Source organism: Mauremys mutica, chromosome 9 (assembly GCF_020497125.1).
Source record: "Mauremys mutica isolate MM-2020 ecotype Southern chromosome 9, ASM2049712v1, whole genome shotgun sequence".
NCBI classification, from domain to species: domain Eukaryota; kingdom Metazoa; phylum Chordata; order Testudines; family Geoemydidae; genus Mauremys; species Mauremys mutica.
The window spans coordinates 57321783-57348375 of record NC_059080.1 but is presented as its reverse complement, the minus strand read 5'-3'; the positions used below and the strand labels follow the sequence as shown (position 1 = coordinate 57348375).

The following is a 26593-nucleotide window of genomic DNA, read 5'->3' as shown; positions in this document are numbered from 1 at the left end:
TATGGGCTGATTGGGCCCTGATCATGGGAGTTTTACCATTTTAACTACATCTGTTTCTTAACAGAAGTTGTTATAGTAGTACAAAAACTATGCAGACAAGCCCTAAAGCATGCAGGTAATTAACATCATTAGATCTGTGACAGGTCTACTTAAGTGTGATTGAATATGAAGTGATTGATTTTATGATACACATAGTATTTCTGATGATCATAGGAGTCTGTTGGTCACACTGTTATACTGTAAGTTTCTATGGCCTGTGTCTCTGAGAGTAGTGACGATCACAGTGGCAAATTTGCCTCTGCCTCAGATTTTCTTGATAAATTTTGTTCTGGAGATAATCTAAAGTGATTCATTTTAAGAATGTAGGTGATGGGAATCGCAACCTGTAAAGGAGCTGTTATAAAAGCAGCAAACTTTATTCTTTTGTCATTTAACTGGTAGTGTACTGTGGCTTCTGGTTTTATGCTCTGAAATCCACTACTTGCTGATGTCTTTTTCTGTCTTTTAACTGTGTCTATTGATTTAATACTGGAACTGGAAGTTTTGGTTGTGAGTCATGCCTGTTGGCTCTCTGATTTGCAGAAATGTCAAAATGCTCATATTATATAGATATTGAAAGATGTTATTGAATCTTACTTTTCTTTTTTTTTTTAAATTTGGTGTAGATGATGGTGGAGCCACCCCAGTACAAGATGAGCGAGATTCAGGGTCTGACGTTGAAGATGATGTAAATGATCAGCATTCTGGATCAGACAATGAAAGCTTAGGGCATCATTCAGAGGTACCAGTGAAATATTTTTATTTGATCAAACCAAATATGTCTTTCTGTAGCCTGAGTTTAAATGAGAGAGGGTTTTGTAATGGAGATTAATTTTATATTGGGTTCCTTAAACCAGACCCTTAGAGTAGTCTTGCAAAATTTACTTGCCTAGAGAGCCAGGTGATGTAATTTTTTGGCAAGTGAGTAGGATAATAGTTTTCTTATCATGATAAAATAACAGATTCTGTGCTTTAGCTAGTAAAGTTTACTCCTGAGGGAATTCTGCACCAAAAAAAAAAATCTGCACACAATATTTAAAAATTCTTCATGTTTTATTTGTCAAATAAATGTGGAGGCTCCAGCATGGCAGTGGGGAACTCAGGCCACTGGCTGCACAGAGGTGGGAGATCACCTTGCAGCCCTCCCCTCCCCAGGATACGGACTTGGCAGTGAGGCTGCATCCAACCCTGACACAGCACAAAGGCTGGGCCTACCCCAGAAACACCCTGGGGCCCTGCCCCTCCGTGCCAGGTGCACCAAGATAGTAAAGCGAGAGGGACAGTCTTACACGCACACCCAGCTCTGGCCCATGATCAAGGTGTGGGGCAAGCAGGCTCAGCCCAGCAGGCTCCAAGTGTGGAGGTGCTTAGTGTGGGGGGGATCCAGGTATGGAGCTAGAGAGTTCTTTGTGGGGCAGTATGGGTGCAGGTGACTCGGTAGGGGGTCTGGATGCTTGGGGGTTTGGTGGGGGGTTCTGGGTACAGGTGAAATGGGACTCTGCAGGAGATCCAGGTGAAGGTGGCTGGGTCTCAACAAGGTGGTCTAGGTGTGGGGGAATGCATGGGGGTCCCGGTGCTGGGGCAGTGGGCTTTGTGGGGTGGAGGTCTAGGTGCGGGGGCCTTGTTGGGGTGATCCAGGGAGGTTGGGGGGGGGAGGGCTCAGCAAGGGGTGGCCTGGGTGTAGGGGTGCAGGTCCAGATGCAGGGGGGGGGGGCTCAGTGGGGGAGTTCTGGATACGGGCAGCTGAGGCTCAGCGGGAGGTGGGAGGGGTTCTGGATGCACTAGGGTTGGGTGGATGGGGGAGCAGCTCCCCATATAATGACCCCTCCTCTGGCTCAGGAGGAATGTGAGCAGGAAGCGAGGGGAAGGCGTGCAGAGCTTCCTGCAGCCGGGAAGGTTTCTGGGGGTGGGTGTGACCCTGCCCTGGCTGCTCCTTGCAGGGGAAGAGAGTCTTATCCTCTTCCAGCCCAGCCAGGACTAGCAGTTGAGCCTGGTGCAGGGTAGAGCATCTCCAGTGCGAGTCCGTTCTCTATCCTCCTCCTCCCTCCCACCCAGCAGTGATTTACATCTCCACTGGCTGCTCCAGGTGCCCAAAATGATGTGCCTGTGCTGCTTGTAAGAGACTTTTAACCACTCTTTTAGCTTCCTTATCATTTTCTGAAGGGAAGAAAAGAAATCTGTGGGGGACATGAATTCTGCACGTGTGCAGTGGCGCAGAATTCCCCTAGGAGTAAAAGTTTCATGATAGTTTTGCAAGGATGCTTTAGAAATATCCTTACAGATATTGCAACACATTAACATATCTGCAAATAATTTCCAATATATTTGAAATGATAAATGCTGTTTTTCAGGGATTTGTAGCTCAGCATAAAATTTTGCATGTTTATGCTGAAGTTTTTTAGTACAGGAGTAAATTTTCTTGGGGAAAAAAAATCCCAGAACAAACACATCAACCCTCCTGATCAATTAAGTTACAGAAAGGGCGTGGGGAAAATACATCTTCACTATTTTGGGTGTGTGGTGATGTTTTTCGATGTCAACAAGCTCATCCCTGTGGGAAGAGTACAGGTGCCTCTCTTGCAGTTCATGGTATGGATGGCTCCTCATGTGGTCTGGAATCCATATTAGGAAAGGGGATAGAGTTGGGCTGGCCCAGGAGTGGGATGGGGTAGACTCAATGTACTATGAGTGGAGTTTGGGAGTGGGATGTGGAGAGGGAAGCACTGCCAGAGCTGTTGCAGGGATACAGCACTTTCATGCACTTCCCATGGGATCTACCAGATTAAAAAGCAAGTTTTCCATGGGCTGTAGAGGATTTCCCCACCTCTTCCCCTCTCCCCTCCACCTGACAAGACATTTATGAAGAAATCTCAATAAGGATTTCTTTGCAAAGTTTTCTCACCTTCCTATTGCTTCCTTCATGAGATGGTATAATCTGGGCCTATGAAATTCTTTTCCTAGTCAGTGATGTGGCAAAGGCCTATTCACACTCATTGTGAAATGCCTTACTTACAATTTGGATATATGCTTGTGTACAATAACTTTCTTGTGTAAGTTGGTTCTCTGTTCCAGGTTGACACTAGGTGATGTGGATGTCTCTGGATGTGTATTATGTGTTACAAACTGTTTAAATACTTAATGTGATACACTGTAACATTTCACTCTTATATAGCTTAGCACGCAAGCCTATTTTGTTCTCGCAGAAGAGCTATTCGTGTACTATATTTTATTCAAACCCCAAATGTTGGAAAGAGAAAATAGAACAAAATATTTTTTATTAACAACATGAAATATAATTTTTTAAATTTACTTAAGTTCACATTTTAAATTTAGAATGCCCTGTATGGGGGGGAAAAAGTCAGTGCTTGCAGTAGAAGAAGCCAGATCAGAAATGGTCAGTGGAGGTGATCAGGGATGTCTTCTGTAGTATTGGGGAAGCTTGAGGGGTGGCCCTGTGTAGGAGCAATTTTCTTAGCATAAGTGAGATGATAGGGTCTCAGAGGAATGGCTTCAATAGATGCAGGATGGAGATCAGGTAGTATTTTAGGGAATTAATAGTTTCAGACTATTACAGGAATTGCAAAACAAAAGAATTGCCAGTCTGATCAGGGAAGGTAACATTGGAGCCTTGGGGCCATTAGCATTTCATCTGATGTATGAGGGTTGTATGTATACTGATGTATGTATACTCTTGTATAGTCTTGTGGGGCATTAGTGTTACATACTGCATTTATGGTCATTTGAGATCTGGTTTAAATACACAAGCAATTGCTTTCAGACTGTCCTTTGCATTGACAGATACTTTTTTCACATATGAGAATACTAACATTAGGGAGCTATCATCACTCTTAAGTGACCTCGTTGTACATGCGCATGGCAGTATGTAAGGGATATGTAGTATGTAAGGCAGTGGTCTCCAACCTTTTTACGCCCAAGATCACTTTTGGAATCTAAGGGAAACCCAGGATCTACCCCACTCCTTCCCCCGAGTCACCACCCCTTCCCCAAAGCCCCATCACCCCCCCCATCGCTCACTCTCCCCTACCCTCATTCACTTTCACCGGGCTGGGGCCAAGGGGTTCACAGTGCAGGAGGGGGCTCCGGGCTGGGGCAGAGTGTTGGGGTGCAGGAGGGGGTTTGGGGTGCTGGCTCTGGAAGGGGGGTCAGGATGGGGTTCAGGGTGCAGGATAGGGTATGAGGTGGTGGCTCTGGGATGGAGCTCAGGGATGGGGGTTAAGTGCGGCCTCCCATGGGGCAGCACTTACCTCCTGCAGCTCCCGGTCAATGGTGGGTGCAGCAAGACTAAGGCAGGCTCTCTGCCTACCTCAGCCCCACGCCGCTCCCGAAAGGGGCGGGCATGTGGCTCCATGCGCTGCCCCTCTCTGCAAGCACCATCCCTGTGGCTCTCCCAGCCAATGGGAGCTGTGAGGGCGGTGCTTGCAGGCAGGAGCAGCGCACAGAGGGAGACGCCTGCCCTCCCGGGGCCACAGGGCTGCGCTGGCCATTTCTGGGAGCAGCATGGGGCCGGGGTAGGCAGGGAGTCTTCCTCAGCAGCAGCCAGAGATCATAATGGACAGGGAGATCCTCTAGGATCGACCAGTCGATAACGATCGACCAATTTGTGACACTGATGTAAGGGGTAGGTACGCTCTGGCTTGCTTGGAGACTCCCCTGTATTTGAAAATGGATAAAATAATCAGTCCAGTTAATTTCAAACAAGACTCCTAACACTAGATTTTAAAGATATTTGGGTAATCTTAAAAACAACAAATTTATTTTAAAAAGTGTTAATTTTGCATGCCAAGTCTTAAGGTACAGTAATTTCCAGATTTCGTACAAGTCAAGATTAGAGATGTAGTTCAAATTATAAAACACTAGAATCGCCTCCGAAAAGGAATGACTTTCAGTGTTTCACCATATTCTCCTTTCTGAATTTGTTTTCTTATGTCCTCTTATTTTCTTCATCCATAGGAAAATGTGGGAAGAATGACATTCAAGGGTAATAAAACCTTTGAGAAAGCCTAATCAGATAAGTCTTTTTAATTACTATTTCGTCTCTAAATTAGAATTCAATTAGATTTTTTTAAAACTAACTTTTAAAACTTTTTAAAATTTTCAAATTTCTTTTCCAGGTTCTTAACTTAAAGAAAGAGGGCTCTTGAGGATTTATTTATGTAGGTCTTAGGATTGTGGGTCTCAGGTATGTCAGGGGGGCGGGGGGGATCTTTCTACAATTCTTTCCTGGCTTTCCTTCCCCCATCCCACTTTATCTATAAATGTTTTCTTTGATGTCCTTATCAGTTTTGTTTTAGCTAAATAGAATTAGATAACACACAGTTTTAGTACAGTAATGCATATTAAATCAAATTTACAGTGTTGGTATGATTTAGGGGCAGGATTCTGTGACCAGGCCCATCTGGAGCCTTATTGACTGCAATGGGGCCCTGTGGGTATAAGGATCCATCCTTGCATATTCAGTTGCAGAATTGGGGTTCTAGGATTTTGTGGAAAACATTTTCTTCTTTACCTTGGATTTTTAAATCAAAATTAATTGCCAGATCACCATTTGATGATTATATAAACTTTGATGTAATAATTCATGGGATCATACTGGGTGGCTAACTCTTTAACTTTATGCATTGATCCAATAATCTATTTACTAATCTGTTAATGTTTTACATAGAGGATTAAAACTATAAATTTGATTTTAATATATTTGTTACATTATACTGTACTAAAGTCTGCTGTTATTGAATTCTTTCAGTTAAAAAAAGATAATTTTAAGGACATCTCAAGTAAAAAGTTCATAGATAAAGAGAAGGAAGAAAAGAAAGCAAAGGAATTAGAGCAAAAAATAGGGTGGGGGACAGCTATCTGAGACCTATTATCATTGACATTGTCTGATCTTTTCTTTGAACTAAGTATTTGGAAAAGAAAAATAGAAAACTTCTGATATTAAATGCATATGTGTTGTATAATTTCTGCTGAACAAATTTTTAGAGACGAACTAGTAAAATAACTGACTGTCTCATAAGGCTTAGATACCAAGCTTCTTCCTTGCTTCATTTTCTAGTTCATCATATTTAGTCATTTAACTAAAATAATATCTCTGCAAAGTCACATTCTTAATGTTACACACATAAACTATGTACTCCAAGACAGACTTTCATAAACTGTATTATTCATAAACACGTTTCAGCTGATATAATTACCTGTGTATTTTCTATTGTATTCTCTGAAACAGGTCTTTAGAGTGCTTGTTATTTATTTGTAGTAAGGTAGGGCCCAGAGGCCTTAAGCAGGATTGAGTGAGGCCCTATGTTGCTGGGCACTCAACAAACAAAATTAAAGACAATTCCTGCACCAAACATCATACAGGCTAAATAGGATGTTAGCTCCTCTTCATTCTCAGGGTTGACCTGATGCTTACTGTCAATCTGTCATAGGCTTAGAGAGAAGTTGTTTCCATAGGATGCAACATATATTAATGCTGCTGGAATTGCTATTATTTGCTATAGCACTGTGATTTCTAAAATACGCTATTAATGTGTCTGCGTGATTGTCCTGCTTTGATTTCTTACCAACTAATATGAATACCAAGTTACCAAGATCTTTCTAGTGTATTCCGAAAGACAAACCACTAGCCTGCAGTCAACGCTATTGACCTGGGGATTGAATTGTTTTACTTTCTCATTACATATCCCCCAAAGAGTTTCCAGCTCTGGCAGGTTGTAAGATAAAGGACTTAAACATTAATGTTTGTACCTCTGCTGCTCTTTCCCTTCCCAGCAAAATCTCATGCTACTGCTGGCATCATGAACAGTTCCTGGTTTCATGATGCACAGTTCAATGAAATTAAATTTAAAAAAATAACTTGAGAGTGAGTGGGAAGGTACAAGGCTCTTCTACCAGAAGGTGACCAGAAGTTCCTCTAATCCTCCCTACCTACAGCGCTGCCCAGCATTCACTCTGTAGATTCCATCCTGACATTCTTGATTACAGCGCTGACTGCCACAGGCATTCTTAACCTTTCTCTTCCTCAGCTGCAGCTTTCTTCTTGATCGTAGCTCTCTTCAATAATGTGTTGAGAGAAAGCACGTCAAATGCAGCAATAATCTGTAGATGTACTTGACATGTTCCTAGTACATTACTTAGGAGATACCTTGCAATGGAGGGGAAGAGAATCAATGTTATGATTAGCTAGTTCCCGAGGTAACCTGCAGTGACTTGTGGGAGGTGGTTAGTACTATGGTCAAGCAGAACTACTGGCCCCATGCTGCTGGAGGAATTTTTCTACCTTTATAATTTTTTGTTTACTTTTTTTCTTAAAATTAATATATTCTCTAATTGTGGCACTGTAGTTTCTTATAAACATAGAAAATGGGAACTACTAACATTATCATCATGAGATTCAAATGGCCTCCAATGTTACAGGGAGAGAGAACCAAACAAGAGAAAATGTTAACTTGCTTTTGTGGTGCTGCTGAGAGATTTTACACAAGTAACATTTAGTAACATTTTGAAGATAAATTTGGTCACATGCATGCTTTAATATCATGTAGCTCTGATACTATCTTGCTGCTTCCTTGTGTATACAGCAGCTATGGAATTTAGCAGGTAATATCTTTGGACTGCTAGTTAGAGATGAATGCATCACGTGAAATCTGGCATCTAAGACTGAATAGTAAACAGCATTGCTTTTTTAGCTATCATGATTCTGGAGACAGCAGTTGCTAAAATCATGATAAAATTTCAAGTGTATGTACATGAGAGAATTTTAAGTAAAACTGGAAATTAACAGTGCTCTTCAGTTTAGCTCTGGTGTGAATGCATCTGAAATATTGTATGCCATTCTCAATTGTAGGGAAAAATGCATGTAGAAGAAATAGGTGAATAAGGAATGCAGCTTCCCAAGAGAGTTAAACTTACGGCCAAGTGAAGACGTGGGGGGAGATATGTCTATAAATGTGTTCATGGTAAATAAACGAAAGAAGTTAGTAATTTTGCAAAGATGGTAGAGCATGGAATCTAAAGCTAAGGAAGAAAAAGTTTAGACTAGGCAAGAGAAAAAACTTAGTGAGAAGTGGAGATGTCCCACTTGAATCAGTGCTGTAGAAAGAACAACAGTTATTTCACTGTGCTATATTCTCTGTTTGGGAGGAAGACAGGCTTATTCTGACATTGGAAGTTTGCTGAACTATTGAATTGGATAGTATCTAGGGGATGGAAGTCTGAAAAGTTTCTCTGAAGTAACGAAAAGAACAGGAGTACTTGTGGCACCTTAGAGACTAACAAATTTATTTCATGCTGAAATAAATTTGTTAGTCTCTAAGGTGCCACAAGTACTCCTGTTCTTTTTGTAGAGACAGACTAACATGGCTGCTACTCTGAAATCTGAAGTAATGGACGATGATGGTGTTTGTTTTTTTTAACAGGAAAATTTAATATTCAGTTTTTATCCTGGTGGGAGAATGGATTATATAAACTTCCTTTTTCCATCCAGGATAAATTAAAATGTTAGACCTTGTTACCAGCATTCATATTCAAAAGTTTTTTTTAAAGATTGGGCTTGTGACTTTTTTCATTTATTTGTGACATACAAAAGACCTGGTAGGATTGGTTTAAAAATGGCTTGTTTTACTTCTTAAGTTAAGTATCAATAATGTCAGCTTTGATCTTTGTTTTTTGCTAAGTGATCTTCTGGGTATCTGAGGAGACATATTGTTAGCTCACTGCGTCATTGAAAGGGCAGAGGTGTGGAATCTTTTAAAAAAGATGTCCTTTCCCAAAAACGTTCATTAGTCATTGAACACGTTAATAAAAATAAACAGAAACCACTGTTAAGTTTGATTAAAAATCTCTTCTTCTCTGTTGTTAAGCTTTCACCCTCTTGATATCAATTCAATAGATCTCCAGGCATAGTTCTCCAGAGCAGACAATACCTGAATTTCTAATATAACACAGCAAGCAGGATTAAAAATAAAGTAAAATTCAGGCTGCCTTTGTACATTCTAAGGGCTTGTCTACACTTACCAGGGGTTTGAAGCGTGATGATCAATGCATCGGCTGTTGATTTAGCATGTCTAGACATGCTAAATCGACCGGCAGTTGCTCTCCCATTGACTCCTGTATGCCCCGTGAATGAGAAGCGCAAGGGGAGTCAATGGGAGAGCGTCTCCAGTTGAACTCCAGTTCAGCTTCAGTTATTCACGTAGCTGAAGTTGCATAACTTAGATCGATCTCCCCCCGTAGTGTAGACAAGGCCTAAAGAACAAGGCACAAACCCATTCTTTTCCCCTTTGCAATATGTTATAATATAAAGAATAACAGTAGCTGTACATGTTATTTTAGTATGGAATATATTCCATACAAACAACACAATCCCTTCTTTGGGAGTTTACAATCTTAAGGCCAAGATTTTCAAAAGTAATTAGTGATTTTTGGATGGCTCAGTGTTTGGGAGCCCAAACTGAAACACCTTACGAGCCTGATTTTCTGAAAGTGCTGTGTGTGCATCCTCTGACAATCAGGCCCTTTAAGGTGTCTCAGGCTTGGTATTCAAAGTCACTATTTTCGTAAATCTTGGCCTAAACAGATGATTGGACAGTAAAGTGGACAGAATTCTCATGGGGATCGTCTTTTAATGTTTTCATCACTTTGAATAATTTGATGATGTAGCGCTGTGATATAATAGTCTGTTTATTTCTGTGTTTAAAATATTTTCAGATTGCCACACTTAAGCAAATGGAAAGTTATTCTTTGTGTTACTGTGCTGCTTAACTTACAGTTTGTCTGGGATTGTTTTTCTTTTCCAGAATGAACAAAGTGATGGAGAAGATGATGGCCAAACTAGAGGCCGTCACATGACAGACTCTGAAAATGAAGACACCCCAAGGCAAAAAGATAGTGATTCTGAAAATGAGGACCCTCTGAATCACAATGCCAGTGATTCAGAAAATGAAGGGGCTCATGGTGACAAAGACAGTGATTCTGATATTGAGGACCATCCAATTCATCATATAAGTGACTCTGAAAACGAGGATGCCTTAAATCACCATGCAAGTGACTCGGAAAATGAAGAACCTCAAAAAGTTCACAATAGTGATTCTGAAAATGAGGATCCCCATAAGAATCTGCATAGTGAGTCGGAAAATGAGGAACATCAAAAAGGTCATGCTAGTGACTCTGAAAATGAGGAACCCACAAAACATGTAGCTAGTGACTCTGAAAATGAGGAACCCACAAAACATGTAGCTAGTGACTCTGAAAATGAGGAGCCTTTAAAACATGCAGCTAGTGACTCTGAAAATGAGGATCTCTCGAAACATGCAGCCAGTGATTCTGAAAATGAGGAGCCCCCGAAACTGGTAGCCAGCGATTCTGAAAATGAGGAGCCCCCGAAACAGGTAGCCAGCGATTCTGAAAATGAGGAGCCCCCGAAACAGGTAGCCAGCGATTCTGAAAATGAGGCGCCCCCGAAACAGGTAGCCAGCGATTCCGAAAATGAGGAGCCCCCGAAACATGCAGCCAGTGACTCTGAAAATGAGGAGCCCCAAAAAGTTCATGCTAGTGATTCTGAGAACGAAGAACCTCAGAAACATCCTGCAAGTGACTCTGAGATTGAAGATGTTCCCAGTCGCAAACAAAAAATAGAGTCTGATGACAGTGACGGAGGGAATGGGAAAGAGGCAATGCAGAATGACTCTCGGCATTCAGATAGCGAGCAGGCAGGAGAAGGATTTCATGCGTCTGACAGTGAGGAGGAAGGTCCTAAGAGACGGAAAATAACAGACAGCGATGAAGACGAGGAGAGAGATGAGGACAAGGCAGTCAAGAGGAAAGCAGCAGTCTTTTCTGACAGCGAGGATGATGAGAAAACACGTAAGGAAATACTAACTATATGAGAAACAGTTGTGTAATGGATAACTAGCTCTTTCTCCAAGGATCAAATTTCGGTTTAAATAATAATTTAAACTAATAACTGATAAGTTGTGGCTACATATCTTGGAGAAGGAAGGTATACACTAAATGCTTCCAAACCGTTGCTGGAAAAGTTCATTCCATCAGATTTTCTTTTCCCACCTCTTTATTAACTATACTTCATTGTTTGAGATCCCCAGATAAAAGAGAAGTTCAGCCTACTATTGTTGTTAACAGTGTGAAATTACTCAGATGTCTTTTGAATATTTATTCTCAGTGTCCATCTTTCCCATAGGAATTCGATGTAGCTAACTTCCTGGGGTTGATAGTGCCCTGTCTTCAAATTGTTCTTTCTGGAAACCCTGTTCTATATAGGAGCAATTGCTAGGTGGCAGCAACTCTTTTTCTTGATGTATGTAGCCAGCTAATCTATGAACCACTAAGCAGTATCCCAGCTGATATTTTTTCATACACTTTCTTCAAGAATGATTCTGCCCTGAAAAGTGGCTTTGTAAAAACAGCACCTTCTTACCAAAACAGTCTGCTCCCTATATGTATTTAGAATTGTATTTAATTATTGCCTAAAACAAGTTTTTACTGCTATCTATTTGGGAGTGACAGTGAATCAGGGAATGAACAAGAGTAAGTACTTCTGTAAATGTGAGTTCCCATATGGTAGTGAATAGTGAGGTTTGCCTCAAATGAAAAGAGATGAGTCCCAATAGCAGTGTGAATGTCCGCAGTATGAACTTCAGTTCTTAAATGTTTTTCAGATATTCCTACAGTTGCGTTAGTAATTGCCTGGCAAACTAACTTATATTACCCCCTGCAGAGTTGTTACAGCTATAGGAGAATGAGGTAGATTCCATAATGGCTTGTGCTTCAACAAGAGAACTGTTCATTAAGTTCCTGTTACAGAATTTTTATTGTTGGTGTTACTCGAGTGAGAGAGAATCCAACTTGACTTCTAAACTCCAAACTGAGTGTTTAAGACTTGCAGAAAGACATTTTTTTCCTTGAAAATTAAGTAGCTTTCACATAGGATTAAATGAGAGACCATAAATATGAAACTCCACACCGTAGTTTTTAGATAACTGCACTCAAAAGGATCGTTTGCTAAAAGTTGTACTGTTCTCTTAATTTTTTATTTCTAATTTACAAGTAACATAAGTTTATTAGAACTATAAGAGATTAGAGAAAAGTTTTTGGGTTTGTTTTTTTTTGCAATATGTTCACCCCATGCATTTGACAGCACTTTGAATAAAGTCACTTTCACTGTTATCCTTATATAGACCGTTTCTCCTCTTTTTCACACAACGGGGGAGAGAAACAAAATTTTGAAAATAGGAAAATGATGGTAAAACTACAAAAATTGTCAGTGGGGCTCTAGGTTAAGTGTAGCATCTAAAATCACTTTCTTTATTGAATTGGCTAGATTTCAAGATGACAGTCTCCCTTTAGAGAAGACATGCAGGAGTGTATAAATAATTTTTAGTGAAGGTTATGTTTTAAAAATTAGTATCAGTGGTGACATGGTTAAGAATGCCACTGTCTCTGCACAAAAAATCTCAGCTAAGAGATTGCTGTCAAAAAAGAATTGGGCAGTTTCCATTTCTCTCCCTTGTCTTGTAGTTTTTCTTGCCACAGTGTAGCTAGTTGGGAGGACCACTTGTAATTGAGACAACTTAGTCACTATGTGTCCTGTAATATGTTCCTGTGTGTTAGAAGCTGCAAAGAAAGGGCGCGTCATCTCAGATGTGGAAGAATCTGATAGCGATGCATCAGAGAAATCTGACAAAAGAAAGAAGAATGCTGTAGCATCAGATAGTGAGGAAGAGGAGGAGAGCAAGGACAGTGCTGGAAAGAAAAAAGAAGAGAAGGATCTTTTTGGGAGTGACAGTGAATCAGGAAATGAACAAGAGTAAGTAAGTTTCTTTCTAAATGTGAATTCCTATAGGGTAATGAACAGTGAGGTTTGCCTCAAATGAAAAGGGACGAGTCCCAATAACAGTATGAATGTCCACAGGAAAATCACGTTAGTTCTTTGTATGTTTCAGATATTCCCACAGTTACATTAGTAATTGCCCAGTAAACATTGTTCTAGTCATTGTCATATTATTCTTGGGTTATCTGTTAGACATGGAGAATATAAGTATATTACTATTACTTTTGCAGGAACCTGATTGCAGATATATTTGGTGAGTCTGGTGATGAAGAGGAGGAGGAATTTACGGTAAGTATGTAAACCCCTGGACAATGGATCTGGTTCAGTTTTTTATTATTAACTTGTATTTTAGGAGCCCCAGTCATGGACCAGACCCCATTGTGCTAGGTGCTGCATAAATAGAACAAAAAGACAGTCCTTGCCTGAAGGAGTTTACAATCTTAAGTATAAACCAAGAGTCATCAGGTAGATACAGATAGACCAATGGGGGAGCACAAGGAAACAATGAGAAAGCATTGGCTAGCATGATAGCTAACCATTGTTTTAGAAGCTTGTCTGTATGTAGTGTTAATCCAGAACAGCTGTTCCACTTTAAATTCACACTTTACCTTATTCCAGATTAACTTTCATGTGTAGACAAGCCCTGAGTCTGTGTCAGATTCATTGAGGCAGTTCATGAATTAGATGGTCTTGTCTTGCTGTTTGGAGAGTACTGTCTGTGTAAGAATCCTTGTTGTAGATGAGAAAAGTGTTGGCCTGGGTTTAGAGAATAGCATGAAGAAGAGAAGAGTAAAAAGATAGTGCATGTATTGTGTAAATTGAGAAGATGTGAGTAAATATACAAAAATAACTCCCCATATTTACTTGCACTGTCTATACCACCAGGGTTTTAACCAGGAGGATTTGGAAGAAGAGAAAGCCGAGGCAGAGATGAAAGAGACAGCAGATGATTCAGACTCTGATGACAACATCAAAAGAGGGAAACAGTAAGTCCATGTGAAGACATGGCAAGGGGTTAATTTTATTTTCTCTTAGACAACTATATATCCCCCTTCCCACCATCCAGCACATGATTTCATGTGACAGGGATCCTCAGAGGCTGAGTGGGCTGCCCGCTGGCTTAGAAAGGCAAGGGACCATATTCAAGTAACATGTTCTGCCACTGGGCCACCAAATCAGCTCCTCTTTCTTTTCCCTTTCTAACTTGGTTTTGTCAGTGACTTCTGAGCCCTTAGCAAACCACCTGTGCTGTTCCTGAGGATAATAATTCCCCATCAGAAGTTGAGTGAAACTGACATCTAATCAGTTCATTCTCAATTTTTGTTGGCCCACTGGTGAAGTGCTACATGTAGGAACATTGGAGGCATAGGTGTGATATTCTATTAGTGCAGGTGATGAGGTGTGGAAGGAGATACAATCGGTACGTTTCCTCTTCCTTCCTATGCTTTTGCATATTGCTTCTCTAGTAACAGAGCACCACATCTGTGTTGCAGCTGCTTCAGCATAGAGCCTTTCCCCTACAAGTACAGCAAAGTGAAATGGATCCTTGTCAGTTTCATACTGCTGCTATGGGCAGGTGAGAAAAATCGGATTTATTTCCAGATTATAAACCAGTGCATAAGATAAGGATCTACTACACATATCTCTCCAGTGTAGCATTTCCACAATTCACAGGAATCCAGTTCTATATCACTTACATTAGTTCAGTCCTGGGCAGCTTCTGATCAAAAGTGGCCAATAGAGCTGTGAAGTGTCTTGGGAAGGCTGACACAAATGTGTGGTAGGGGCTAAATTAAGTTTCCTACTTTCACTTGTATTCTTAGCAGATTTGAACTCTGGACTTTGTATGTGTATGTTCTTTGGTTTCAACAATCAGAAGGTTCTTACTGTAGATTTTGTCTGTGCTGGATGGCTTACCACTCACAATCTTTGTTTACCCATCCTGTGAGAAACCCTGCTAAATGTAACCTTACCAAGTTCACAAACCCATAGAATACAGTACAATTTTTATAATATCTCCTTTCCTTGGGAGTTTGAGAGAGAAATAGACATAAGCTTAGTGGAAAACTATTTCAGAAGAACAAAGCTAGTCCAGTTTTGACAAAGATTTCTGTGAGACCATGGAAATCACTTAGCCTCTTTCTCTGCCAGTTTTTCACACTGTCTAATAGGGATATTGTTTACCTCACAAGGATGTAATGAGGCTTAGAATCATAGAATCTCAGGGTTGGAAGGGACCTCAGGAGGTCATCTAGTCCAACCCCCTGCTCAAAACAGGACCAAACCCAACTAAATCATCCCAGCCAGGGCTTTGTCAAGCCTGACCTTAAAAACCTCTAAGGAAGGAGATTCCACCACCTCCCTTGCTCAGTGTTTGTAGAGCACTTGGAGATCTTTGGATGGATTGCATTATAAAAGTGTGCAAAAGCCATTACCTGCAGAGAGAAAAATGAAAGGGGGAAGATTCCTTATCAGACTTTCAGTAAACTCTTTTCTTGCATTTCAGTATGGACTTCATGTCAGATTTTGAGATGATGCTACAAAGGAAGAAGAGCATGAGTGGCAAGCGCAGACGAAACCGTGATGGTGGGACATTTATTAGTGATGCAGATGATGTAGTCAGTGCTATGATTGTTAAAATGAATGAAGCTGCAGAGGTGAGTTTTCTCATGTGCCAGGAATATTGGTTAAGTTCCCTTTTTGCTCACTGGGCAAGTAATTATTTTCAGCATAATATAAGACGCAATCTTGTATTCAGTTGTAGTACACTGCAAATAGCTGAACATTTCAAATATCCAAATACTTTCCTATTGCATCAAAGAATCCTTTCACTTATCTGAATTTCAAAGTTTTCTGCTGTTGAAAATGAGAATAAAACTGGTGCTTATGGTCTAAACTTTGTTAAACCAGTTATGTCTAGAGTTTTGTATATTTACTTGTGGTTTTTTTTATGTCAGCTATCTTGGATACTCAGAATGTATTTCTCAAGTTTCAATCAATGTTAATTTTATTATAACATTACTTGAATATATAGCACCATTTGTGTTTGCTCTTCTAGAAAAGCTTCTTGGGATTGAAACCATCTTTAGATTACCTACAGCATTGCTAATAACAGCACACCATGGTAGATGATGGCAAGACAACAGAATTATGGGAAAGGAACAACTGATGGCAGAGCATCCTTTCTCAAGGAAAGCAGATTATGCATATTTAGTGTATTTTTGTTGCCTTTTTTGGCTCTGAGTATCTATGTAAAGTCATACTCTAGGGAAGAGTATGTAGTGTAGAGGTTGTAAAGGTAACCCAAAGAAGTTTTAAGGAAGGAATTAGGTCGTTTGAAGCATGAGAAGGAGCAAACTTTTCCAGGCTAGATAGCAGAAAAGGCAGTGAATCACATTGAGAAAGTGAGACTGAAAGAAACAGGAAGTGCAGACATTGTGAGAGGGAAAAGCATGGGAGATGAGAAATTAAATATAGAAGAAAGCTGTGTAGAGCCTTGATGTTAAGGACAAGATGCCAGTAAAGTGTCTCAAATGGAGTGATAAGGTTGGAACACTGGAAAGAAGAAAGATTTTCAGTTCCAGCATGTTGGATAGTCTTGAGAGTAGGAGGTGAGAAAAGAAGTTGTTGTACTAGTCAACATGAGGTGATCAAGGCGCAGGTCTGTTGACTGTAATGGGATTTCTTTGCATCTGTAAAGTCAGGCCCTTGCCACAAGTCTTTTTAGGATCAAAGCCTTTGATAATAAGCCCTTTGGAACTGGGACCACGTCTTTCTATTTGTTTTTTGAAGTACCCAAGCACAATCTGGGTGGTGGTAAATTAGTAGTATAATGTGTTGTGCTTTGCCCAAAACTTCTAGGTTAAATTAGCTCTTTGCATGCATTTTACATCGAACGCATGTGTTGTCTTATGTTTTCTGTGGCCTTGATACTTACATTTTATATATATTTGAGTAGGTTTTTTGTGTCTTTTATTAAATAGCTCTGTAGATTGGCTACCCATGTATAATGTGCAGAACTTTTTACAAAACTCTAAATTGGGTTCTGGAATTACAATAGAACTGAAGCAGAAAAAGTGAATAATTTTACTGGGAATTTCCCCTTTCCAATTTACCATGTTTTAAGGAAAATGTTGACTGACTAAGTTTGAGACTTCTTAGAGAAATCTTTCTTTAAGCAGGTTTTAGGGCCACATGAAGGCAAGAGTTGCTTCACAACTGGAGTTTGGATACATCTCAATTAGTGAATTATCCACCTTCAAGGGTTAATGTCGTTTCCCAGATAGCCATTCTCCTGCAAGAGAATACAAATCATTTTGCTATGACTGTCTGAAGAGTTGGGGTTTATTGCTACTCTTCTCTTCTTTTGAAATAATTATTTTGAAATTCTCTCTTCATGAACTCCCCACAGGAAGATAGACAGCTGAATACACAGAAGAAACCGGCACTAAAAAAGCTAACTTTGCTGCCAACTGTAGTTATGCACCTTAAAAAGTAAGTGTTTGAGTCTCCTCATTACTTATTCTCCTGGGGGAATACTGGGAAGGCTACATATATTAACCCTCTGATGCTGAGTGTGTGCTAAAAAAATCCGATTCCTTTCTGTTCTAGCTACAATGTGCTGGAGTTTAGGTGGCTTCTCAGAAAGATAATTTAAAAAAAAAAAAAAGATCCCTTATCTTGAAATGAGTTAAAATGTGTTGCCATGCTGAGGATACAATGTATAGAAACCACATGCTGTGAAGTAATGGCTGCCTGGCTTTCCCCTATTTAATCTATGCTGAGATGCTTGATAGCTTTGATTTCTTTCAACAGCTTGAGTAGTTTTATAGATCTCAGTTGCTGTTTGGAACAAGTATTTCCTTTAGTTCTGTAGCTTATGTCAGGGCTTCTCAACCTTTTTCTTTCGGAGGCACCCCCCCAACATGCTGTAAAAACTCCACGGCCCACCTGTGCCACAACAACTGTTTTTCTGCATATAAAAGCCAGGGCCAGCGTTAGGCAGCAGTAATTAGGGCAGTTGCCAGGGACCACATACCACAGGGGGCCCTGCAAAGCTTAGTTGCTCAGGCTTCAGCGTCAGCCTCGGCTGGGAGGGCTCAGGGCCCTGGCCTTCAGCCCCATATGGCAGGGCTTCATCTTTCTGCCATGGGCCCCAGCAAGTCTAATGCCAGCCTTGCTTGGCGGGCCCCCTGAAACTAGCTCGCGGCCCGCCCATTGGGCCCCGGACCCCAGTTGAGAACCACTGGCTTATGTCATAAGTTTTGGAGTAAGAGATTGATGGGGTCACTTTCTCTGTATTCGGGAGCCACTATAGAATAATGTCTGTTGTGGAGAAACCAAGAGCAAGGCCCAAGTCTTGTAAGTGGATGTATCTGTGCAGCAAGAGGAGTAGGTGGTTTTTAGAGCTTGCATTAACCAGGTCTCTGAAGTGGGACATAGCTGTTCTTGAAACGCTGACCTTCCTTTATTCTAAACTTTCCAGACAGGACCTTAAGGAAACTTTCATTGACAGTGGTGTGATGTCGGCCATCAAAGAGTGGCTTTCCCCTCTTCCAGATCGGAGTCTACCAGCACTAAAGATACGTGACGAGCTCTTGAAGATCCTGCAAGAGGTTAGAAGCTGGTGCCTAGCTGTTTGCCTTGGTCTGACTTGCATCCTGCTTGCTGAATCTGTTCATTAGTGAAGAGTAAGGCTATGTTTTAGTCACGGGTATTTTTAGTAAAAGTCATGGATAGGTCATGGACAGTAAACAAAAATTAATGGCTCGTGACCTGTCAATGATTTGTACTATATACCCCTGACTAAAACTTGGGTGCTCTGGGGTAGGGGGCGGCCCGGGGGCATGTGGCCTGGGACCCCTGCTGCTGCTGTGGGGGACGAGGGAGGACTCGCAGGCTCCCTACCCGGTGCCGCAGGGCTCCCAGAAGTGGCCAGCATGTCCCTGCAAACCCCTAGGCAGAAGCATGGCCCGGGGTCTATGCGTGCTGTCACCACCCCGACCACTCGCTCCACAGCTTCCATTGCCTGGGAACTGCAGCCAGTGGGATCTGTGGGGGCAGTGCCTGCAGACGGAGGCAGCACACAGAGCCACTTGGCTGGCTGCGCCTCCGCCTAGGAGCTGAGGGAGGGACATGTCACCACTTTTGGGGAGCCTCCTGAGGTAAGCGCCACCCCAAGCCCTCACTCCTTCACATGCCCCCGCCCTGAACCCCCCGCACCCAAACTCTGGCTGCTGCTGGGGGGGTGGGCGCACGGGCGTAGTAGCCCGGGACTGCCCCAGCAGTGATAGGTACGGCTGGCCTGGGGGCTGCCTGAGCAGCTCAGGCAGGCCACAGGCCAGTCGTATCGGCTGCTGAACTTCCCAGACCTCCGTGACAGACTCGCAGCCTTAAAGTGATGAGCCTTTATGAACTTTTAACTCAGAACGTACGTTTCAGGAAATGGCATGTGGAGGTAGTAGTGAGATGCAGTATGGATGCTGCTATCAACTGACCATAGTGGTGAGGCATAGGGAGGATCAAACTCTGAAACAAATGTTGAGTTTGCTTTAAGAGGCTTTTCCTGTCTCATACAAATGTCGTCTGGCTGAACAAAGCTTGGGCAACTAGGGCAACTAGGAAACTTCAATTCTTTAATCCTGATCACTGTTTTGATTTTTCCCTTATTTACTCTATTAAACAAGTCATTATGCTAATCCCTGGCCGTAAAACTGAAAGAAACAACCCACTGAGAGATCTTTTTGTCATTATCAACAAACTATTGCTTCAGAGCCAGATAGCGATAGACTGCAATTCCAATATAGCTGTTTGATTAAAAAAGGTCTCTGGAGTGTTTTTGTAGCTATGATGACAATAGCAAGTTAGTAACAAAATATATACTCTGCTTTCAGTTTTGTACGCTAACTATTGGGCTTAGTTTTTGTTAATATCTGGCACCAGTAAGATCAGATGTCATTCATGGTTTACTGAATATTTTTCTCTCCTCCAGCTGCCTAGTGTGAGCCAAGAGACCCTGAAGCACAGTGGAATTGGACGAGCTGTGATGTACCTCTACAAGCACCCCAAGGAGTCAAGACCCAACAAGGACATGGCAGGGAAGCTAATCAGTATGTAAACCTCTCCCTATAACGCCGTGTCTGCTCACAGAGGTCTCATTTTAGTGTTTAACCTCTGTTTCTTCCACACACTGATTTTCTGTTCTATGTAGAGCAAATTGAACTGGTGATATAAGAGAATCTATATGATCATAGATTAATCTGTGTAACATTGCTTTACATGTTCAAATCTCTGACAAGACGTGTTACATTTAGTTCTTTGATTTTTTTTATAAAAACTGAAGGACTGCAAGTTGTAGTGTGTATGGAGCACAACAGGTATACATTATCTTTAAGGCTACGATTTTGCCACGGTGGTCGCTGGAAGTCACGGAATCCGTGACTTCCAAAGACCTCCATGACTTCTGCTCCGGCAGCTGCAGGGTCCCGCTTCCTCCCGCAGTGGCAAGGAGCTGTGAGGCACCCCCACCACCTGAGGCAGTGGGCCTCCAAGCCACCATGGACAGCGAGGGACCCCCGCATATCCCCAGCCAGTAGGGCAGGGGGACCCCCGCAGCTTTCTGGCCAGCAGGGCAGGGGGCCCCTCGCAGCTCCCAGCCACCTCGCAGCTGCCCAAGCCCCTTCCCATTTTATCATGGATATTTTTAGTGAATCTGGGACAGGTCACAGTTTCCGTGAATATTTCTTTATTGCCCATGACCTGTCTGTGACTTTTACTAAAAATATCCATGACAAAATCTTAGCCTTAATTATCTGAAACCACATCTGCTATGACATGTTGTAATTCCTTGACACTCATGACACTAAATGCTTCTTCCAAAGCTCTATAGATGGGCAAGAACTCACTTTATAATCCAATAGGTTGGGTTTTAGAAGTCACCTCGTTCTGACATGAGACACTAAAAGTGGTTAAAACCCTATTAGTTAAAAAGACAAGCAGCACAAACACTAGCCTTAAGCTGTTGCAAGTTGCATTTAGACCCATTGAAGTTCACTGCAAGTAAAACGTATGTGCCCAGTGATACTGTTTCTGCATTGAAATGTTTCTTTTTACAGATGAATGGTCTCGACCCATCTTTGGCCTTACCTCAAACTACAAAGGAATGACAAGGGAGGAAAGGGAGCAGAGGGATTTGGAACAGATGCCTCAGCGAAGGCGATTGAGCAGGTAGGAGTTACAAATATGGACAAAGAATGTTGTGAATCTGAGACTCTGTTTAGGAAACCTGACCAATATGGTAGATCAGATAACTTGCTAATAAAGTGTTAGGGGAAACCTGCAGGCTTCCTCTAAGCAATCCTTTCCCCTTAGTAGATTGCTGTTGTCTTTACCCATGTCCAATTTAAAATGTGTTGCAAGATTTTCTACACTGGATAATGAACTGAGGTTTTCCTTTCTAAATTGGGGCCCTCCTGACTGCTCTCTCAGCGTGAAGCCCCATGTGTGATGGTAGTCAAGTCGCTGTTATTTTAATCTATCCAGAAAATCTACTCCTTTTCTGAGACAGACAGACATAATTGTTCTGTTGCCGCTATCACAACCAGGAATCCCGTGCAGGTTAATTCCTCTAATGTGCTGCTATAGCACTCTTTACTTGAAATTCACCCAGGTAGTTGCTCTGGTTCCTTGAGAGTAGCAGTGGTGTTGGTTATGCCTGCTCTCCATAATCTGGACTGAGTGCCAGCATGCCAAAGGGATATAGTTAAAGCACTTAGTATTGGTAAATATTGCTATCCATAATCTTGGCTCTAAGAAGTTGAGTAATTACTTCTTGCTTTGTCATCATCTGGCAGATGGGTCAGCCTTAGTCACAAGCCACCACTTGTTTTTGCATTTACTCTTGTTTATGGTTTTGGCCTCCTCCTTTGTTCTGCATATTTTTTGTATCTGTGAAGCCTTTTTTTTAAATAGACTTGGTCCCTTTTTATTTGGAGTGAATTTGCCCAAGAGTTATGGGGTTTGCCCTTGTAGCACTCCTTTAGGTTGGTTTGTGTTCTGTTTGAGCTGGTGGATCTTATTTTAATGTGGTGGGTTTTTACTTTATTGTGTAGTTCATAGATGCAGCTCCAGAGCAACATCAGATATTTTGAATACGTGGGGGAGAGGCTGCTGTGATAAGTGGTCTTTGTCCTATGGAGGAAACCCTGTATTTGTCTGCAGCTGTAACATTCTGCTTTGTCTGTACAGTTCTGGTGGTCAGACCCCTCGCAGAGACTTGGAGAAGGTGTTAACAGGAGAAGAAAAGTAAGTTCTCTTTTTTCGCAGCATCCTAGCAATGATGACAAGACTGTCACTGCAGCTGTTTGTTTTCTCTTTGTAATGAAAATGCAGATGCTTGAAGTGGTGGTGCTTTGTGTTTTTAAAGGTGTCAGAAAATACAGCTGATTGAAGGGATTGTATTGATTGTATATCTTTCTGTGTGAGAGTGATCTATTTAACATACATACTTTCTTTTGTTCTCCCAGAGCTCTTAGGCCTGGTGATCCTGGATTTTGTGCTCGTGCAAGGGTTCCAATGCCCTCCAACAAGGATTATGTGGTCAGACCCAAGTGGAATGTGGAAATGGAATCTTCCAGGGTAAGCCACAGAGCAAAGGGAAGAAATTAGTGTCTTATGCTGATCCTATATCTAGAAACTCTGTGGTTAAGACTGAGAATCAGTTGATCCTTTAATCACTGCTATATTATTTCAGGTGCCATTGGCCCTTGTGCACCACTTTACTGTTACGTCTATTGTAGTCTAAGGACCATAAGTCCTGCTCATAGGTGGACTCTATAAATCCTATTAAATGGTTTATCTCGTATAAGATCAAATGAAAATCAATAACTGACACAGAGGAGCAAGCTATTTATATCAAGGTTAAGACTCTGACTGAAAACCCATTGCTCTAGACCATCTTGGAATCAAAGAAGTCTCTTACTATAACTCCTCTTACCCACTTCCAAGTTTTAGAACTTGGCCTTCCTGTTGGCTTTCCCAGAGCTATGAGAAATCAAACACTTGGTAAGTATTAACATTCTGCCACTAAATGTGGCCCATGCATTCCACCTTGGTTCATCCATTTATCTTGTACTAGTTAATTCATAGCGATGTCAGTATCTTCATATGGCAAACAAAATGTAAGAGGAAGGAGAGATCATTAGATTCTGCTGTCATAATTTTTCCTTCCTTTCATTAATTGAGATGTTGTTCCTAGCCCGGGAGTGTTAAAAAAGGTATTAGTCGCTTGGAAAAGCACAAGAGACGATTTGCTGAACAGAAACGACTCAGCAAAGTGCATCGAGCCATCAAATTCAGCATTGAAGGCAACAGGATGCCCCTGTAGCCCTGACACTCTGCCTTCCTCAAGTTTTAGAGGTATCTTTTAAGGGAGGTATGAACAGTGCATGTGCTTCAGTTGGCAGTCTGCACATCCAGTGGAAGTAGTGTGAATTCACTAACCTGCACATAGGCAGCTCGTCTCTTTTAATCTCCGTAATGTCTGTACTGTGACCTACAATTGTGCAAATTGATTCAGAAAATAATCTGATGTAGCACATAACTTCTGCCATGATCCTGCCACTACAGCTTTTCCACATGCCCTGATGGCAGGTATTATTTAAAATACCCACCCACAAAAATATCTTTGGTAGGCAGCTAAGTAAAAAGGAAGCCACCTCTGAGTAATCTGAGATGAGCAGGTGTAACGTTGTAAAACATGTTTATGTTTTAATTAGGGCCTCCAGTTTAATTGAAACAGTTACCTAGGAAATGACACAGAACGAGCACTCTTAGCTCTTAATTTAGTACCTCATTGTCACTTCATAATAGCCTCTGTGGCTGAGTTTTTAGTAGTATGAACAAGATCTAAAAGAAGAAACCCTTCAACCCTTTTTGGTCTAGGAAGTTATTTGTGTTGCAAGGCCTTAAGGAGTAAGTGACAGTATAAGGCAAGAGAGTCTTCTGGGGACTGGAGGAAGGCTGATCCTCTGCTGAGGATCTGAGGTGGAGAGAGAACAAGTAATAAATATTAACCAGAATTTCTTTTGACAACTTAGTTTCTATATTCCAGTTCTTTGAGCGGGGATGGCAGAAATTGATGGCTAGAAAGGATAGTGCAAATAGTGCTAGAATATCCCTGCCACTCTTCAGCTTCATATTTCATTTTTTTTTTAATTATTGTAGAAAATAAATGAAAAAGCAGAGAAGCCCTGCATATAATTCCAGTCAGGAATCAGTTTTCTCTCTGTATTGTGAATAGAATGTCTGTCTGGATCCAGGTGTTGGAGAGCTGCTACCTTACTAATGGTCTGAATCTGATTATGGACTGGGTACCATTTGGATTCCCAACAAGTAAAAGCTGAGCTTCTGAAGACATCTCCCAAACCCTTTTCTATCCGATCTCCCAAACCCTTTTCTTTCCCTGAGTCTCCATAATTTATTATTACTGCACGTTGTGTTGGGATACAGTCTGAATACTCATCTTTTCAAGGAAATATTGCTTATTGACTGAAAGGGCCCTGCTGTCTTTCTGTTGTACAGTTCTGCAGAGCCTTTACAGTTTGTCTATGCAACATAACTGCATCTCAGCCTTCCGGTTGCAAATAGTCAAAATACAGAAATGAAATGCAAGCACACCTGTAATAGTAATACTTTGTGGACAGTTTTTCTCAGGCATTTTTTCTCCTTTCCACTTACATTTCCCAGTATTCTCCAGTCTTGTTGGTGCCTATTACGGTGACCTGTAGAATCACTTTCAGTTGACCAATTAACATCACCAAGTATGGTCATGTCCTCACATTAGCCACCACCAGGAAACCTGCAGTTTATGAAGCTGTGATGAAATGTACTTCTGGCACTAGATCAGCGTTTCTCAAATGTGGCCACCAGGGGCTTTTCTTGTGGTCACAGCCTCCTGGGTGGTGGTTGGTGGGGGGCAAAGCAGCGGCCCCTCCCCCAGGGTCACCAGCAGGTGTTGTTCCCAGCCCCCTCCTGGAGCCACAAATACTGTAGGAGCCAGGTGACCAGTGGGCGTTCTTCCCCCCCCCCTTCCTGGGGGCGGTCAGCTTGGGCTTTGGGCTTCAGCCCTGGGGTGGTGGGTGGTCCGCAGGCTGTGTCCCCTAGCTGCAGGGTTTCGGGCTCTGGCCCCAGGCTCTCACCCACCCCACCCCCACGTCGCCCCTAGCGCCTGCTGCCTCCTCCAGCCCCCACTTGTGCAGCAGGACCGCAGGCCTGGACTGACCCCCACTGCCTCCTCCACCCCCTCATTCAGTCCCCCCTGGCCCTCCTGCCTCCTTACCTACCTCCCCATCCAGGTTTTAATTTGTCCCCCAGTCTTCTGTGAAAAGTGATATTAACAAATATCACTTTTCAGAAAAGCAGACTTACTAGCTAGCAAGTCTTAAAGAAGAAAAAAAAACCCACCAGAAAAAGCAAAACAGGCAAAACACCTTATTTGTGTTTCTATTCTGTATCGGTCCACTAAGGAATAGGGACAATTGTACATTATTTGTATTATTGAGTCTACAAAAAAAACCCTACATAAATAAATTACAAAGATTTGGACATGTATATGTGCATATTTATTTATTTTTCCTAAAGTTAATTAAGTATTTTAGGAAAAATTGTCAGCGCGACCACCAGCAAGAATTGGTGGCCGCACTCTGAGGCCACCTAAAATTTTGTTGTGAGAACCCCTGCACTAGATTATGTTTAATGCAGTTTCTAAGAACTATTCTAACTATTGTGCATTTAGCTAGAATGTGGACAATGAAATGGCCACTTTATTTTCTTTATTCTGAAAGCTTTTATTGTGTGCTGTGTGTGTTTGTAGTGCATATACTTGTGGGATTCTTCTGTCCCAAAAAACCTGTTGGAATTTTTCTGGAACTTTATCAGAACCCTCATTGCAGGGCAACAGGTGCTGGAAGACTTAACAATGCATGCTTCATCTTTCTTGAATCTCTGGGCTTGCTTCTGTGTTTTTCAGTGGTAATTTTAAGTTTTTTATTTATTTTTTTTAGTACCAAGGCACCTCTAAGAAAGGGGTAAGTCGACTGGACAAACAGATGCGGAAGTTCACAGATATCAGGAAAAAAAGCAGATCAGCCCATGCAGTGAAAATCAGCATTGAAGGCAATAAGATGCCATTGTGACCCTTCACAGAATACTCCTTGATCTCTGCTGAGAGATCTGCACCCATAGACTCTTTGGAGACCTTGAAATTTTTTAACATTGTTTTTTTTAGTGTATCTTTAAATCGTTTGTTCAGCTTCTGATATAAAATGTTGTCTGAGGATTGTGAATCCTGGGACATTTCCCCTCCTGACTGTATTTAAATTTGTTCTGTTGTGTCCTTTGTACAGATCAAATACTTGTTGTACTGCTGCCCACTTTAGACAATAAAATATACTTCTGTTTTTTGGGGGGTGTCTGTTGATTGGTCAAAGGGGTGGGGTGGGGAGACAGCCAGGACAAGACAGTAAATACCTAATGTTTAGAAGCAAGCATTCACTTAGTAATTGTGAATTCTGTTCATACCATCTAGCTCTTCAGTTTTTTCCTTTATTTCGGGGCCAGTGATTTTATTTTAATTACCTATTCTGCCTTTTGACATCAAAGCTGACACCTGCAGCTCTCCAAACACCTTAA

General features: G+C 41.7%; 1 protein-coding gene across 2 annotated transcripts in view; it reads left to right on the top strand.

The window, feature by feature from the left end:
• The window catches only part of IWS1 (interacts with SUPT6H, CTD assembly factor 1), a 28537-nt gene extending 2171 nt beyond the window's left edge, over positions 1-26366 (top strand). The window contains exons 1-14 of one of the 2 annotated variants that reach the window (XM_045030678.1): positions 671-781; positions 5011-5038; positions 9855-10920; positions 12685-12880; positions 13135-13192; positions 13790-13890; positions 15411-15561; positions 17316-17398; positions 18390-18519; positions 19896-20013; positions 21019-21130; positions 22151-22207; positions 22429-22540; positions 25966-26366. In XM_045030678.1, the coding sequence (XP_044886613.1) occupies positions 9903-10920; positions 12685-12880; positions 13135-13192; positions 13790-13890; positions 15411-15561; positions 17316-17398; positions 18390-18519; positions 19896-20013; positions 21019-21130; positions 22151-22207; positions 22429-22540; positions 25966-26097 (2268 nt within the window). In that variant the 5' untranslated portion in view covers positions 671-781; positions 5011-5038; positions 9855-9902 and the 3' untranslated portion in view covers positions 26098-26366. Of the gene's footprint in view, positions 1-665; positions 782-5010; positions 5039-9854; positions 10921-12684; positions 12881-13134; positions 13193-13789; positions 13891-15410; positions 15562-17315; positions 17399-18389; positions 18520-19895; positions 20014-21018; positions 21131-22150; positions 22208-22428; positions 22541-25965 lie in introns of those variants that run through there. The other variant, XM_045030675.1, reaches the window with a different exon arrangement.
• Positions 26367-26593: the final 227 nt, after the last annotated feature.